The following is a 15,320-nucleotide window of genomic DNA, read 5'->3' on the forward strand; positions in this document are numbered from 1 at the left end:
CGATGCCACTAGCCTTGTGTTCAAAGATGTCGACCGCTTTGCAGAACACCAAGTCTAGCATATGGCCCTTTTCATGAGTTGGAGATTTGATCACCTGAGTAAATGCTAGAGCTGCCATAATATCAAGGAAGTGGTAGTGTCTAGAGTTTTGATGTGTAGGTTAAAGTATCCCTTGATCCTAGGGTAGATCAGGGTTACCTCAGTCACCAGATTTAGCAGTTCAATCACAGATGATGTGTTGTTACAAGGTGCTTTGTAGACCATGAGAAGCCACATTTGTTTCTTATTTCCCAGCTGGATAAGGAGGCATTCTGACTCAGACAGGTGAGGGATGGAGACTCTGCGCAGTTTGATTGTCTCTTGGATCAGGATTGCTACCCCTCCACTCTGTTTTTCTTGTCTTTGTTGGTGTAGGATAGTGAATCCTGTAGGGCATAATTCAGCCGGAGGTACTCCCCACTTTCAGTCTCAGTCTCAGTTATTCCCAAGATATCTAGGTGATATTCACTGATAACAACATGGATCATAGGAAATTTTTTATTGGCTGATCTGACAATTGACGTGTACTGTCTTTATGACATCGTTTAACACTAAGATTTTAGCAACTATTTATCCCAAACTGGGATATTATCACCTTTTAATGAGAATTTTTAATTTCACCTCAAGGAGGTTTATTATTCTAAGATTGAAATATAATTACATTACTATAACGGCAGTTGACAAACATGATGTATTAAGAGTTCTTACCAGTAGAGAAGTATAGAAGTTAGATATTTACAGAGGAAGGGATAAGTTCTAGTAGCTATTTTTGTCAAGGAGAAAACTGGGATCTTACAATGAAACTCTACCTGAACCAGACAAAACCAAACTTTCTATACCTGACTGCTTCAATCACTCTGTCACTAATGAACTTTAACGCACTACCACCTTATTTCTCATTCCGAAATGAACTGATTATCTAACTTACTGTATAACTTACTCTATCATTTATGAACTTTAATGCAATACCACTTGTATTTCTCATTCCAGAAATGGCGATCGCCATTACGGCATAATGTAAGCCACATTGAACCTGCAAAAAGGTGGGAAAATGTGGGATACAAATGCATTAAATAAATAAAATAAAAATGAATAATCACAGAGCTTGGATGAGTCCAGGAGCCTACAGTCATTGAACAGCTTAGAAATGTGCTCCCCAGTACTGATGTGGGTATAGTCATTAGGAAATGTCAGTATGGTTGTAATGGCAGTCACCAGCAAAACTTCAAGCACTGGGTACTTGCCCAATTTAGCAGTCTTGTGTTTCCCCTCACCAGGCAATGGTGGCACGAATGAAGAAGGCATCCCACAAGCCACCAAATATTCTTAAAAGGATGAATGGCACCAGCTCAAGTAGGTGTAAGGGACCATGAAATTGCACACAGAAGAAAACCAAGCGGCTGTTTCCGAAAGGATTGACAGAACGCAAGGTGAAAGAGCAATCTTTGTAGATTGCGATACCTCAGAGCCATAATTAGGCACTTCAGCACCTAGGGTGAGCAATGTAATTGTGCCACAGCCTGCCCCCACTCCTTTCTCCTTCCACTTTTAATCCCAGTCCTTTCACACTCTTCCTCCTATCTCTTCCCCACCCCTCCTTACAATGTAGATAGTAGGATAACAGTGGTAGTCTTCCTGGTTTTTCATCTGATGTTGTGTAGCCTTTTTTCTGCCCCTAAAGGACAGCTGCTGTATTCTCTAACACTCACCCCTTTGGCCCTGAGTGACAGGACTGTTTTGCATAATGCTGATTCCTTAACAATTCCATTCCCACTTGTCAACTGGGAAAGAACGTTCTCTGTGAGATGAGTTTGCGATGAAAGACTGTGGTGGAAAGCAATTTCCCCAGCACCCTTTCTAGACATTTTTCTCTGTCCTTTGCAACACAAATAACTAAGATAAGATCAATATCTTGAAGAAAAGTGTTAGAGCTCATGTTAGAGAGCATTGAATGATTGGGTGTTATGTTGTTTCTCTTGAAGGAGATAAAAAATGAATCGAGTAGAAAGGCTTGATATCTCCTCCGGTGGAAAAGTGAAAGTACAGCTGACATTGCACCCAGAGGCCTTGGTTAACCGATGCAGAAGTGATTCTTGATGTAGCCTTTTCCTTTTGAAGTCCCGAATCATCTCTGGAACCATTCACATCCTATTATACCTGACTGTAAAACGTTTATTTATAGCTCTGCAGAATCACTGCAAGGAAGGAGTATTTGCCTTTAAGGAGAGTAATTTCTGATATCAACATTCCCTCTGAGGTGCGCTGGAGTCTGTCACCTGTGTACCTACCATTGGGTGGTTGGGCAGCAGCACTGCCGTTTCGACTGCATGGGGCAGGCAGGCTCCTTTATTATTGTGTTTAGTTTGCTAACTTCCCTAATTGAAACCATGATATTCCTGCACCATTACCCAGTGGTAGGAATGTGTGTAGCCGGCTCCTGCTCACTGTAGAGAGATTGCCTGTACTTTACAAGTACCTGAAATTTCACTAATCACATGTGGAATGCCCTCCCACGGGAGGTGGTGAAGATGAAAACAGTAATGGAATTCAAACGTGTGTGGGATAAACATAAAGGAATCTTGTTCAGAAGGAATGGATCCACGGAATCTTAGCGGAGATTAGGTGGCGATGCTGGTAATTAGGAAGCATAACCAGTGCTGGGCGGACTTCTACGGTCTACGTCTTGATTGTGACTGAATAGATATGGATGGGCTGGAGTGTAAATTTGAAGGGGTTTCGATGTTAGCTTAAGAAACTAGTACAAGAACAGCGCTGGGCAGACTTCTATGGTCTATGCCCTGAGAATGGCAAGGACAAATTGAGTATACATAAGTATCACGTATCATATAAAATGAGTTATCTTGTTGGGCAGACTGGATGGATTGTACAGGTCTTTATCTGCCGTCATTTATTACGTTACTAAACCTTCTTAATTACAAACCAATTGTATTATGCAGCTTCTGTGCCACTTGGTATGTTCCAGAGAGGTGTGAACCCCTGTGTTTTTAACCTTAATGGTAGTGCAAACAAGGATGTTGTAAGCATACTCTAGAAAGAGTTTGATTAGTCAGTCTCTTGAGCTACGGTCTGGTGTGTGATGCAGCATGAGTGAGTGACTGCAGTCAGTGGAAGGAGACAGAGAATCCACTGGAGGAATGGATTGAGAAAGAATATTGATCACACTGATCTAGAGAAGCTGTGAGTACGATTCTCCACTTTTGAGAGTTTTGAGTGAATGAGTAAAAGAGGATGCTTCCAACATACACATAAATCAAGACGAATGCCAGAACCTTTTATCTGGTATGTCTGAAATAGAAAAATTCACTGGGTACTACTTCTAAGAAAGAGAATCATTCAGTATAAAATCAAACAGAACATCCTTTCGTAAGCTGGGGAGAAGCCACATACTTTAAAATCCCCTGAGTGGCACATCTGAGCAAAACATTATCAATGTTTGTTTGTTTTTGGTTTTATTTTTTTTTTTTAATTGAGAGTCCTTACTCCAAAGCTCTAAGTTGTGCTCCTACTAGATTTCAAGGCAAATGGATTTTGTAAAATCAGTGAAGTATAATTGGAATGCAGAAGTAGAATCCACTATACTCAGCACAGCTAATTAAGACCTGTGTACAAAGGAATCTTATTTAGAAGGAATGGATCCACAGAATCTTAGCGGAGATTGGGTGGCAACACCGGTAACTGGGAAGCAAAACCGGTGCTGGGCAGATTCTTCGGTCTACGCCCTGATCGGACTGAATAGATATGGATGGGCTTGAGTGTAAATTTTAAGGAGGTTCGACATTATTTCCAGAAATTTTAGTACAAGAAGAATGCTGGGCAGGCTTCTATGGTTTGTGCCCTGAGAATGGCAAGGACAAATCAAACTCAAGTATACATATAAAGTATCACATAGCATGTAAAATGAGTTTATCTTGTTGGGCAGACTGGATGTACTGTACATGTCTTTACCTGCTGTCTGGGCGTCGTTCTCCTAAGGTCGCCCAAATTGGCATAATCGAAAGCCGATTTTGGGCGTCCTCAACTGCTTTCTGTTGCAGGGATGACCAAAGTTCAAGGGGGCATGTCGGCAGTGTAATGAAGGTGGGACAAGGGTGTGGTTAACAGATGGGCGTCCTCGGCCGATAATGGAAAAAAGAAGGGCGTCCCTAATGAGCATTTGGCCGACTTTACTTGGTCCATTTTTTTTCATGACCAAGCGTCAAAAAGGTGCCTGAACTGACCAGATGACCACCAGAGGAAATCGAGGATGACCTTCCCTGACTTCCCCAGTAGTCACTAACCACCTCCCACCCCGAAAAAATATGGATGTTTCTGTGAGAAGGACATCCGTGCCTTTGCTATGCCTCCAACTTTTTTTTTAGAGTATGTCCTTCGCTATGCCTCCGTCCCTACGACGGCAGTTGAGGATGTCCAAAATGTGGATGTTTCTGTGAGAAGGACATCCATGCCTTTGATGCCCTCTTTATTTATTTATTTGGATTTTGGGTCACAAGTAGCAGCAGTGGGATTTGAACTGGCCATCTCTAGATTGCAAGACCAATGCTCTAACCACTAGGCCACTCTGCCACTCCTCCACTCTATTCCACTCCCTTGAAATTTGGCCATCCCTGTGGGGGGCAGTTGAGGACGTCCAAAATGTTTGAGAGAAAGACATCTACGCCTTCATTATGCCTCTAGATTTAAAGGTGGCCAAGGATGGGGCAAGACGTAGGGGCTCAGGAAGTTTATTCCAGGCGTAGGGTGCAGCGAGACAGAAGGAGCGAAGTCTGGAGTTGGCAGTAGTGGAGAAGGGAACAGATAAGAAGGATTTATCCATGGAGTGGAGTCCCGTGCCTAACTAGATACTAAACTTATGCCTGCTTAAACCTGGTATAAGTGCTGGCGCCCATGTTTGGCATGCTTATCCAGTATTCTAACTTTTTGGAATGCCTCTGACACATCCATGCTCCTCCCTTGGCCACACCCCCTTTTGAGATACATGCTATGGGAGTTAGGCACCTTGCCTTATAGAACAGCGCACAGCCAGATGTGTGCAAATTAACATTCATAATTGGTTGTTCACACTGAATTATTGATGGTTAAGAGCTCGTTAAGACAATTAATTTGTGCATACATCGTGCCAGTGCGTTCAAATTTGGGCACCGTATACAGAATCCAGAGGATTATGCACAGAACTTTCAGAGTTCTATGATATCAGACCTTTAAGGCTGTGTACTTTTTTAAAATAATAAGTCAGGCATATATATTTTTTTACTCAATGCATAATTAAACTTTGGAATTTGTTGCCAGAGGATGTTGTAAAAGCTATTAACATTTAGAAAGTGCATAAATTGTTATTACTGTAGATCCTGGGGGGAAAGCCACTGCTCTTTCCTGGGGGCAAGCGGCATGGAATCTTGCAGTTTATTTTGGATCTTGCCACGTAGTTGTAATGTGGATTGACCACTGTTGAGAACAGGATGCTGGGCATGATGGGTCTTATACAAGTTTCTTCATATACATACAGTAACATAGAGGGGGATAATCGAATGGGGGCACCCATCTCTAAGGACGGCCCCCTAAAGGGGTGGGGCAACCCGTATCGAAACAAGATGGATGTCCATCTTTCGTTTCGATAATACGGTCGGGGATGCCCAAATCATGAAATTTAGGTCGATCTTAGAGATGGTCATCCCTGGTTTTTGGCGATAATGGGAAACCGAGGATGCCCATCTCAGAAAAGACCAAATCCAAGCCATTTGGTTGTGGAAGGAGCCAGCATTCATAGTGCACTGGTCCCACTAACTGAAAGGAAAAAGCCCTTCCTTTACTGATCTGGAAAGGAACGGGCATGCATGAAGGAAATTGCAAATGAGCTGCTCGCTGTTAGCTCATTTGCACACAATTTCCTTCCTAAGGAGGAGAAGTGATGGCAGTTGAGGACGTCCAAAATATGGATGTTTCTGTGAGAAGGACATCCGTGCCTTTGCTATGCCTCCAACTTTTTTTTTAGAGTATGTCCTTCGCTATGCCTCCGTCCCTACGACGGCAGTTGAGGATGTCCAAAATGTGGATGTTTCTGTGAGAAGGACATCCATGCCTTTGATGCCCTCTTTATTTATTTATTTGGATTTTGGATCACAAGTAGCAGCACTGGGATTTGAAGTGGCCACATCTGGATTGCAAGACCAGGGCTCTAACCGCTAGGCCACTCTGCCATTCTTCCACTCCCTTGAAATTTGGCCATCCCTGTGGGGGGGGCAGTATGCAGGTCCCTGGGGGGGGGCAGGTATGTGTGTATCAGCGGAGGCATAAATCGGAAGATGGACGTCTGCAACTGCAGTCTGTCGCAAGGACGTCCAAATTTCAAGGGGGCGTGTCAGAGGCGTAGCGAAGGCGGGACTTGGGCGTGCCTAACACTTGGATATCTTTGACCCATAATCGAAAAAAGCACAGACGTCCCTGATGAACAATTGGATGTTTTCACGTGTTTTTTTAACGAATAAGGCACAAAAAGGTGCCCGAAATGACCAGATGACCACCGGAGAGAATTGGGGATGACCTCCCGTTACTCCCCCAGTAGTCACTAACCCCCTCCCACCCTCAAAAATATCTTTAAAAATATTTCGTGCCAGCCTCAGATGTCATACTCAGGTCCATGAAGGTTCCAGAAGCAATTTTAGTAGGTACTGTAGTGCACTTCAGACAGACAGACCCAGGCCCATACCCCACTACTTGTTACATTTGTGGAGGAAACAGTGAGCTCTCCAAAATCCACCACAAACCCACTGTACCTATATATAGGTGCCCCCTTCACCCATAAGGGCTATGGTAGTGGTGTACAGTTGTGGGTAGTGGGTTTTGGGGGGCTCAGCACACAAGGTAAGGGAGTTGTGTTCCTGAGAGCGTTTTATGAAGTCCACTGCAGTGCCCCCTAGGGTGCCCGGTTGGTGTCCTGGCATGTCAGGGGGACCAGTGCACTACAAATGCTGGCTCCTCCCACGTCCAAATGGCTTGCATTTGGACGTTTTTGACATGGATGTCTTTGGTTTCGAAAATCGCTGAAAGTCAGAAACGTCCATGTCTAGGGAAGTCCAAATCTAGAGACATCCAAATTTTAGGATTTGGACGTCTCTCACGGTATTTTTGAAATGAAAGATGGACGTCCATCTTTTTTCCCCGCCGCTGGATTTCACTATTTTGCAAGGACGTCCAAATCGCAACTTGGACGTTTCTTTTGAAAACGCCCCTCTATGTTTTGAGAGCTCACAAGGAATGATGCCGTGTCTCAAGTTTCAAAATCTTCTCGAATCACTCTTGCCACAGTCCTAGCATTGTCATAATAACTAGAATAGTAATAATAAAGTAATTATTCCACTAATGATTTCACTTACTAATAAGATTTCTGAGAACTGTATTATTTGCTCTAACTTCAAGGTCATTTCTGCTGAGTTTAAAAATGAATGTCTTATTTTATTCATTCAGTCACTGCCAAGTGAAAAGAGAATAAACCCATTTATAATACAAGTTCATTGACTCTGAACTGTAGGGATGATTTTAATCAGTAAATGGGGAAGGTGGGAGTGAAAGTCACAGAGCAGCCCTGAAAGTTGCATGTATTCAAGGATTTTTATCACTAGAAGGTCGCTTGAGAATGCACATTCCTTGATGCCATAAGCAGGGGTAGGCATGTAGGTGATGTGAGTCTTGATTTGGTTCAGGGTTGTTGGGGTAAATACATACAAAAAAATATATATGGCTATAGTTAAGAGAATTGGGATGCTTGATTAGTATAGAGGGAAAGGTGACTTGATATATTGCCTTTGTTAGGTTATTGCCTTTGTTAGGTTTTTGCAACTACATTCAAAGTGGTTTATATATATTCAGGTACTTATTTTGTAACATGGGCAATGGAGGGTTAAGTGACTTGCCCAGAGTCACAAGGAGCTGCAGTGGGAATTGAACCCAATTCCCCAGGATCAAAGTCCACTGCATTAACCACTAGGCTACTCCTCCACTAGCAACATTCCATGTAGAAGCCTGCCCTTGCAGATCAGCAATTCGGCGGCGCAGGCTTCTGTTTCTGTGAGTCTGACGTCCACCACTAGGCTACTCCTCCAGTTGTATTTATTGAATTTTTTACCTATTGTTGGTTTGTATTGTTTGAAGTCACATTTTTGTATGAATTGTTGTTGTTTCATGTTGACCAATAAAACAATTAATCAAAACAAAATTACCAGATTATGAGCTCCATTTTACATAGGACATAGAGATTTCAACATCCAGGTCAGGAAATGCTCAATTCTAGTTAGATCAGTGAGCTGAGAGCTTGGGGAACTGGGGGGGGGGGAGGTCTTTTTACTAAGGTGCACTGAAAAATGGCTTGCAGTAGTGTAGGCGCGGGTTTTGGGCGCACACTGATACATTTTTTAGTGCGCTTGTAAAAAAGGCCCTTTTTCCGGGGTTTTTTGCCGAAAATATATGTGCAGCAAAATCAAAATTGCCATGCATCCATTTTGGGTCTGAGAATTTACCACCGGCCATTGACCTAGTGGTGAAGAATCCGGGCGGTAATGACCTACGTTTGTCAAATGCCACTTGGCGTTCGTCCATTATGCGTGCCCGAAAATAAAGAAATATTTTTCAGACGTACGTATCAGACGCGCGCCAAAAATGAAATTACAGCAAGAGCCATGCGGTAGTTGGGCGATAACTCCATTTTGGCACACGGGCGCGCATAGTCACTTACACGGCTTAGTAAAAGGGCCCCTGGGTTTGACTCCCACTGTGACTCCTTGTGATCCTGTATAAGTTACTTAACCCTCCATCACCCCAAGTACAAAACTTAAGGCCTCATGTACTAAACCGCACTAGTGATTCCCGTGCAGCAAATGTGAACGGGCTGCGGCACATTTGCCACGCCAGGAATTACTAGTTCTGTTTAGTAAAAGGGGTACTCCAGGACCGGACTTGGGAAACACAGGTCAACAACAACCTAGATTTTTTTCTTGGGTGACCCTAGCATCGGGTAACTATGATTTGGATTATTCTTCCTAATGAGCATCAATTGCATTTGTCCACATTAAATTCCATCTCCCATTTGGATGCCCAGTCTTCCAATTTCCTAAGGTCTTCCTGCAATGTTTTGCAGTCCACATGTGTTTTAACAACCTTGAATAGTTTTGTGTCATCTGCAAATGTAATCATCTCAGTTGTCATTCTGATTTCCAGATCATTTATAAATATGTTAAATAGCACCGGTCCCAGTACAGATCCCTGCGGCACTCCACTATTCACCCTCCTCCATTGAGAGAAATGGCCATTTAACCCTACCCTCTGACCAACTCCTAATACAGTTAATCACATAAGACAGTGGCTCCCAAACCTGGTCCTGGAGGCACCCCAGCTAGTCAGGTTTTCAGGATATCCACAATGAATATGCATGAGAGAGATCTGCATGCACAGCCTCCACTGCATGCAAATCTCTCTCATGAATATTCATTGTGTATATCCTGAAAGCCTGACTGGCAAGGGTGCCTCCAGGACCAGGTTTGGGAACTACTGGCATAAGAGATAGCCGGCTGCATAAACCTGGGTTTTCAATGCCGGTGCCTGGACATTACCAGGCATTGAATATTCAGGCATAAAACCTCCAGCAGCCAAAAAACCCCCAAAACAAACACTGACTGTTGCCGGCTGAATATTTACCCCTGTGTTTGTAACCATATAAAATAAGCTGTGAAATTTGTGCATACTAAACAAAAGGCATAAATGTGTGTGTCTGCTTTCACCGGAGTAATTTGCAAAGGGAAAATAGGTGGGACTTATGCTCATACCTGCTGCTCAAGTTAGGTGGCGTGTTATGAAATTACCTTCCAAACAGATGATAATTCTAAACTGACAACAGATTTGGACAAGCTCCATTTTCTTTTATTTCTATGGGAACCACAACCTGTCTGGGTGATATGAAACGAGCTGTATACTTTATGCATTGCTGAAAAGGGACTTTTCAGTTTCTAGATTCAGGGCTGTCCTTAAGCAGGGGTGACAGGAGAGGCTGCACAGGGGGCCCCTCCCCAGTATTTTTGCCTGTCTTCGAAACCACCCCCTTCCCACACCTTAAAACAGCGTTTCTCCATAGAGGGCTCAGGGCAGTGGCAGTGATTTGCATATAGGTTGTCTGCTTTCTGCTACATCCGGCCCTTGCAAAAGTTATGTCAGAAGGGGGCAGGATGCAGCACAGAGCAGTCTCCGGGATTGGCAGCTGATGGCCTATGAAATACGCTGACGCTGCCCTGAGCCCTCTACAGAGAAATACTGTTTCAAGGGGGACATAGCGAACTGCCGGGGGAGGGGTAGGGTGCTCCTTCAAACTGGTCCACACAGGGACCTGCAATTAGTAAGGCCAGCCCTGTTCAGATTTACAATGTAAAGGAGTAGTGTATAGCGTATACTTAAAAAGAAGAGTATCGGCATGTTTTCAAGGCACGGAGTATTACGTTTTGCTTCTCTTGCTCGGTTATAATATACTGATGGTGTTTATGGAGCTTGGCTCAAACTCATTGATTTTCGGAAGCGATTTCTACTAATGGCAGTGACTCAACTTCTCTGCATAGATTAAGAGGGGTTATTTGCAGGTTCGGGTTCTGGATGGATAGCTCTAGGACAGAACAAAGAGTGTTTTCTGACCTCAGAGAACTAATGTCCATCAACATGACATTCGCCCTGAAAATCAACTACCAGACGGCGGCTGCAAAGATTGATTCTGCAGGTGACTGCCTCTCATGCAACCGAGTCACGGCGTATATTAGAGAAAGTTTGATAATTAGTTGGGGTGCTGTAAATGTTGCATATTAAAGCATTGATTTTTACAGCCAATGATCAGGCTTTGAACATTAAACACCCTTCATGAGAAATGGGAGGGGAGTTTCAGCTAATCCGTGTCTCTAACTGGTGTATATATATACAGTATATATAGAGAGAGAGAGAGAGAGAGAGATCAATATACATAATTATACAACTTAGATATTTTACTTATTATGAAAATGTTTGCATGCAAATAGTTACAAAGTAGTGATGATCCTTTTTAAAATCAGTTGCTGAGTATCTCAGTCACTAAGGCGCTCCCCCCTAAGTGTCAGCTCTGGGGTGCCAATGGGTGCTGAACACCCCCAATATTGAGCAAGCTCCTTTATTGTGTCCGGGAAATTTGTATTGTGTTTGCCACACCCAACTGTTTTGAAATGTTGGTGCCTGTGGTCCCTCCTTCCTTACCCACTTCACACTTTGGACTAGATTCTATAAATGGCACCTTAAAATTCCAACAATCAAAACACTTGGCCCAGTGTCTTATGGTTTATAACAAATTCTTTATTTTCCACAGTTGCTTGAAGAATTATATATATAAAACATTATATATAAATCAATTTAATGACTCTATGTAAGGACCATTGGCTGACATGCGGCATGTGGGTTCAGTCCACAACAAATATAAAAACAAACCAACAATACTAAGATTCCAAATACTTAAAAAAAAAAAAGAACAATCTTTAGTATAAAATACATCTCACTTACCGCATTGAGCGCCATAACCAAAATACTGCTTACATGGCGATGCCGGCATGATCTCTCCACCTATTTGTATACTACAATCCCCCACCAATGAAAATGAGGCGTTCTCTAGCCAATCATTGACTTACACATCACAACAGAGAACTCCAATCTAATTGGTTATTCAAACCCTTAGGGTATAATGTTTCAAGAGTAAATATCCAGCGTTGTTCCTTATAGTTCAACAATTTATGAACATCACCTCCCCTCCCTACCCACAAGAACAGTATCTGTGATTCTCCAACGTATATCTATTATATCATGTGCTTTGTCAATCCAATGTTGTCAAATAGGAGCCGATATGGTTTTAGTGTTAATACGGGATTTATGTTCATCCAGCCTATATTTAATAAGGCGCGATGGGCATCCTACATATACCAAATCACAAGGACAGATTATTGCATAAACTACATTGCCACTGCTTGGATCTTAAAATTCTAAGCAGAAAAAAATATGCCTAGGCGTATTCTCTAAAGTACACCTATATTTTATAGAATAGGCTTAAATTTCCACACAGTATATAGAATACACCAAGCACCGGGCCACACTACTACCTTTAGTCACTGTCAATTACGCCAACTAAAAACTGTTGTAAATCCAGATGCCTAAGTTAAGCGTGGAGCGGGTGTATTCTATTGCAACACACATAGATTTTAGAAACGCCCATGACCTGCCTATTCCACGCCCATAACCACACCCACTTTCCAAACATGCGACTTAGAATTTAGGCGCACCACGTTACAGAATGCACTTAGACAATATTGTGCATACATTCTAATTAATTCCAATTAGTGTTGATAATTGCTTGTTAACATCCAGTTATCAGTGCTGATTAACTTGTTAGCTAATTAAGTTATGCGCATTGTTATGGAATACAGTTTGATTTCTGCACGGAAATCTCAGCTCGATATATAGAATCCCGTGGTCTCTGGCGAATTCCATGAATGCTGCTCAAAAATCAGCGCCGTAAAAAATTGCCACTAAGCGCTATTCTGTAAAGGGAACTCAAAGATGAGCTTGCTTTATAGAATAGTGCGTAGAGCTGATTCCTATGCCTAAAATTAAGTGCCGGAATTTATGCCAGCTGAAACCTAGTGTAAATGCCGGTGCTCAGTTCCTCAAAAATACGATATCCTCCCACTCTACTGAATATCGATACATCCAGCTTCCCATGTATCACCTAAGTGGAGAGTACTCCTGGAGTGCTCAACTCCTGGCATTTCAGCACATACATGGTGCTATTCTATAACAATGTGTACAACTTTTTGGAACGTCCATGCCCCTCCACTGGCCATGCCTCCTTTAGAGTTGCACGCCAGAGGATTTAGGCATGGTGCATTATAGAATAGCGTGCAAGATGATAACATAAGACTAGCCATACTGGGTCAGACCAGTGGTCCATCTAGCCCAGAATCCTGTTTTCCAAACAGTGGCCAAGCCAGGTCAGAAGTAACTGGCAGAAACCCAAATTGTGGCAACACTCCATACTACAAATCCCAGGGCAAGCAGTTGCTTCCCATGTCTGTCTCAATCAGGGGCGTAGCCAGACTTCGGCGGGAGGGGAGTCCAGAGCCCAAGGTGAGGGGGCACATTTTAGCCACCCCACCACCACAATTTTTGACCCCGCCGCCACCACCACCACCTTTGACTCCCCCCCTGCCGCCAACCCTCCCCCGCCGTCGGCTACCTTTGCTGGTGGGGGACCCCAACCCCTGCCAGCTGAGGTCCTCTTCTTTCGGCGCAAGGCTTTGTTCTGTTTCTGTGAGTCTGACAATCCTGCACGTTGTACATGCAGGACGTCAGACTCACAGAAACGGCAGCTGGCTGATCTGCAAAGCTTCGTTCTGTTTCTGTGAGTCTGACGTCCTGCACGTTGTCAGACTCACAGAAACAGAACGAAGCCTTGCAACAGAAGAAGAGGACCTCGGCTGGCGGGGGTTGGGATCCCCCACCAACAAAGGTAGCCGACGGCGGCAGCGTGGAAGGGTTGGCGGCAGGAGGGGGGTCGAGAGGGTCATCGGCAGAGGGGTCCTGGGCCAAATATACTGGGGCCCACTGGTCTTAATAGCAGACTATGGACTTTTCCTCTGGGAATCTGTCCAAACCTTTTTTAAACCCAAATATGCTAACCACTGTTACCAACTCCGCCAGCAAAGAGTTCGGGAGCTTAACTATTCATTGAGTGAAAAAATATTTCCTCCTATTTGTTTTAAAAGTATTTCCATGTAGAAGATGGTGTGTGCAAATTCCAATTAGTGCCAAAGAAGTGCAGTTATTGATTGTTAAGGCCCATTAATTCATACTTGATAGCTCATTTACCAATTTCATTGTGCTTGCATCTTGACACTTTGCCTACATTTTGGTGCCGATCTTTTGGCACCATATATAGAATCTGGGGGTTTAGTGAATCAGGCTTCTAATTCACTGAAAATTTGTATGTAGCATAATTATAATTATCCATTGAAACTGTAATAACCTCAAAACTAGGCAAACCCCCTAATTCTATATGTAGCACTCAAAATTGCACGCACAATGTAATTGCTTAATGAGCCAATTAGCATCAATAATTGGGTGCTAACAATCAAATTATTGGTGCTAATTGACAGTAATTTGAATTTATGTTTGCATCTTTGTAGTCGCTATTCTGTAAATATGTGCGCATGAAGACGGGAGGGACATTGGCGGGTCAGGGGCATTTCTAGGATTTGCTCGCAGTGTTATAGAATTTGGGGGGGATTCGGATCTAATTTAGATGTGGGGATGTACACCAGGGTTCAGTTGGTGCAAATCCTTGTACACAATTTGGGCGTGGACCCCAGTACTAAGTGCTGTTGTGTAAACGGCGCCCAACTTGGAGCACCATTTATAGAATAGCCCGTTACCAAGCTGCGGCAAAAGGGGGACTGTGCTGGCATTGAAGCATGTTTCTGACGCGTGCCGAGGTCCCCTTTTACTGCAGTGGGTAAAAAGTAGGTCTTTTTTTTTTTTTAAAGAAATGGCCGTGCGGCAAGTGAATCACTTGCTGCGCCGCCATTTCGGGGGATGGGGAGCCCTTGGGTGGCGGTAAGGGCTCCAGCGCTAACTCAGCGGCAACCGGGCAGTGTGCAGCACTGGACAATCACTGCAGGTACACTCCGGCGCTACAAAAATAAATATATTTTTGTAGCGCCGGATATGCGCGGCGGTACTTCCTTTTTAGCAAGTGGTAAGCCCGTGTTGGGCTTACTGCTGCATTGTAAAGGGGCTCTTAGTCTCCTATACATGCACATTTATTTCATGCTTATTCATTGTGAGTATTTTCAAAAACCAACATGTAGGGTACATCATAGACAAAGTTTGACAAACTCTGCTATAGACCATGACTTATGCACTTCGATATACAAATACTGAAACCACACCAGTTCCAGGAAGTCGTGTTTATTGTCCTTTTGGTTCCTTCTTTCCAGAAGTAACAGTTTGTTCAATGAAGTGGTACAGATGAACTTTGAGATTGCCAGCTTCAGCAGCTTGTCTGGGACGCAACCCATCACATGGCAGGTGGATTATCCAGGGAGAGTCACAACAGACACAGCCATATCAGAAATCTTCATCAGTCAGAAGGATCTTGTTGGTTTAGTTCCTCTGGCTATGGTAAGTAGCACCGGCTTGTACCACATTTACTTACATTTTTTTTG

The 15,320-nt window shown here is 43.4% G+C and overlaps 1 protein-coding gene across 1 annotated transcript in view; it reads left to right on the forward strand.

Moving 5' to 3' along the window:
• TMEM132C (transmembrane protein 132C) overlaps positions 1–15,320 on the forward strand; it is a 503,591-nt gene that overhangs the window by 357,658 nt on the left and 130,613 nt on the right. Inside the window, 1 exon segment of the mRNA XM_030219669.1 lies at positions 15,093–15,276. Within this exon segment, the coding sequence (XP_030075529.1) occupies positions 15,093–15,276 (184 nt within the window).

The sequence above is a fragment of the Microcaecilia unicolor genome, chromosome 11 (assembly GCF_901765095.1).
Source record: "Microcaecilia unicolor chromosome 11, aMicUni1.1, whole genome shotgun sequence".
Taxonomy (NCBI): Eukaryota; Metazoa; Chordata; class Amphibia; order Gymnophiona; family Siphonopidae; genus Microcaecilia; species Microcaecilia unicolor.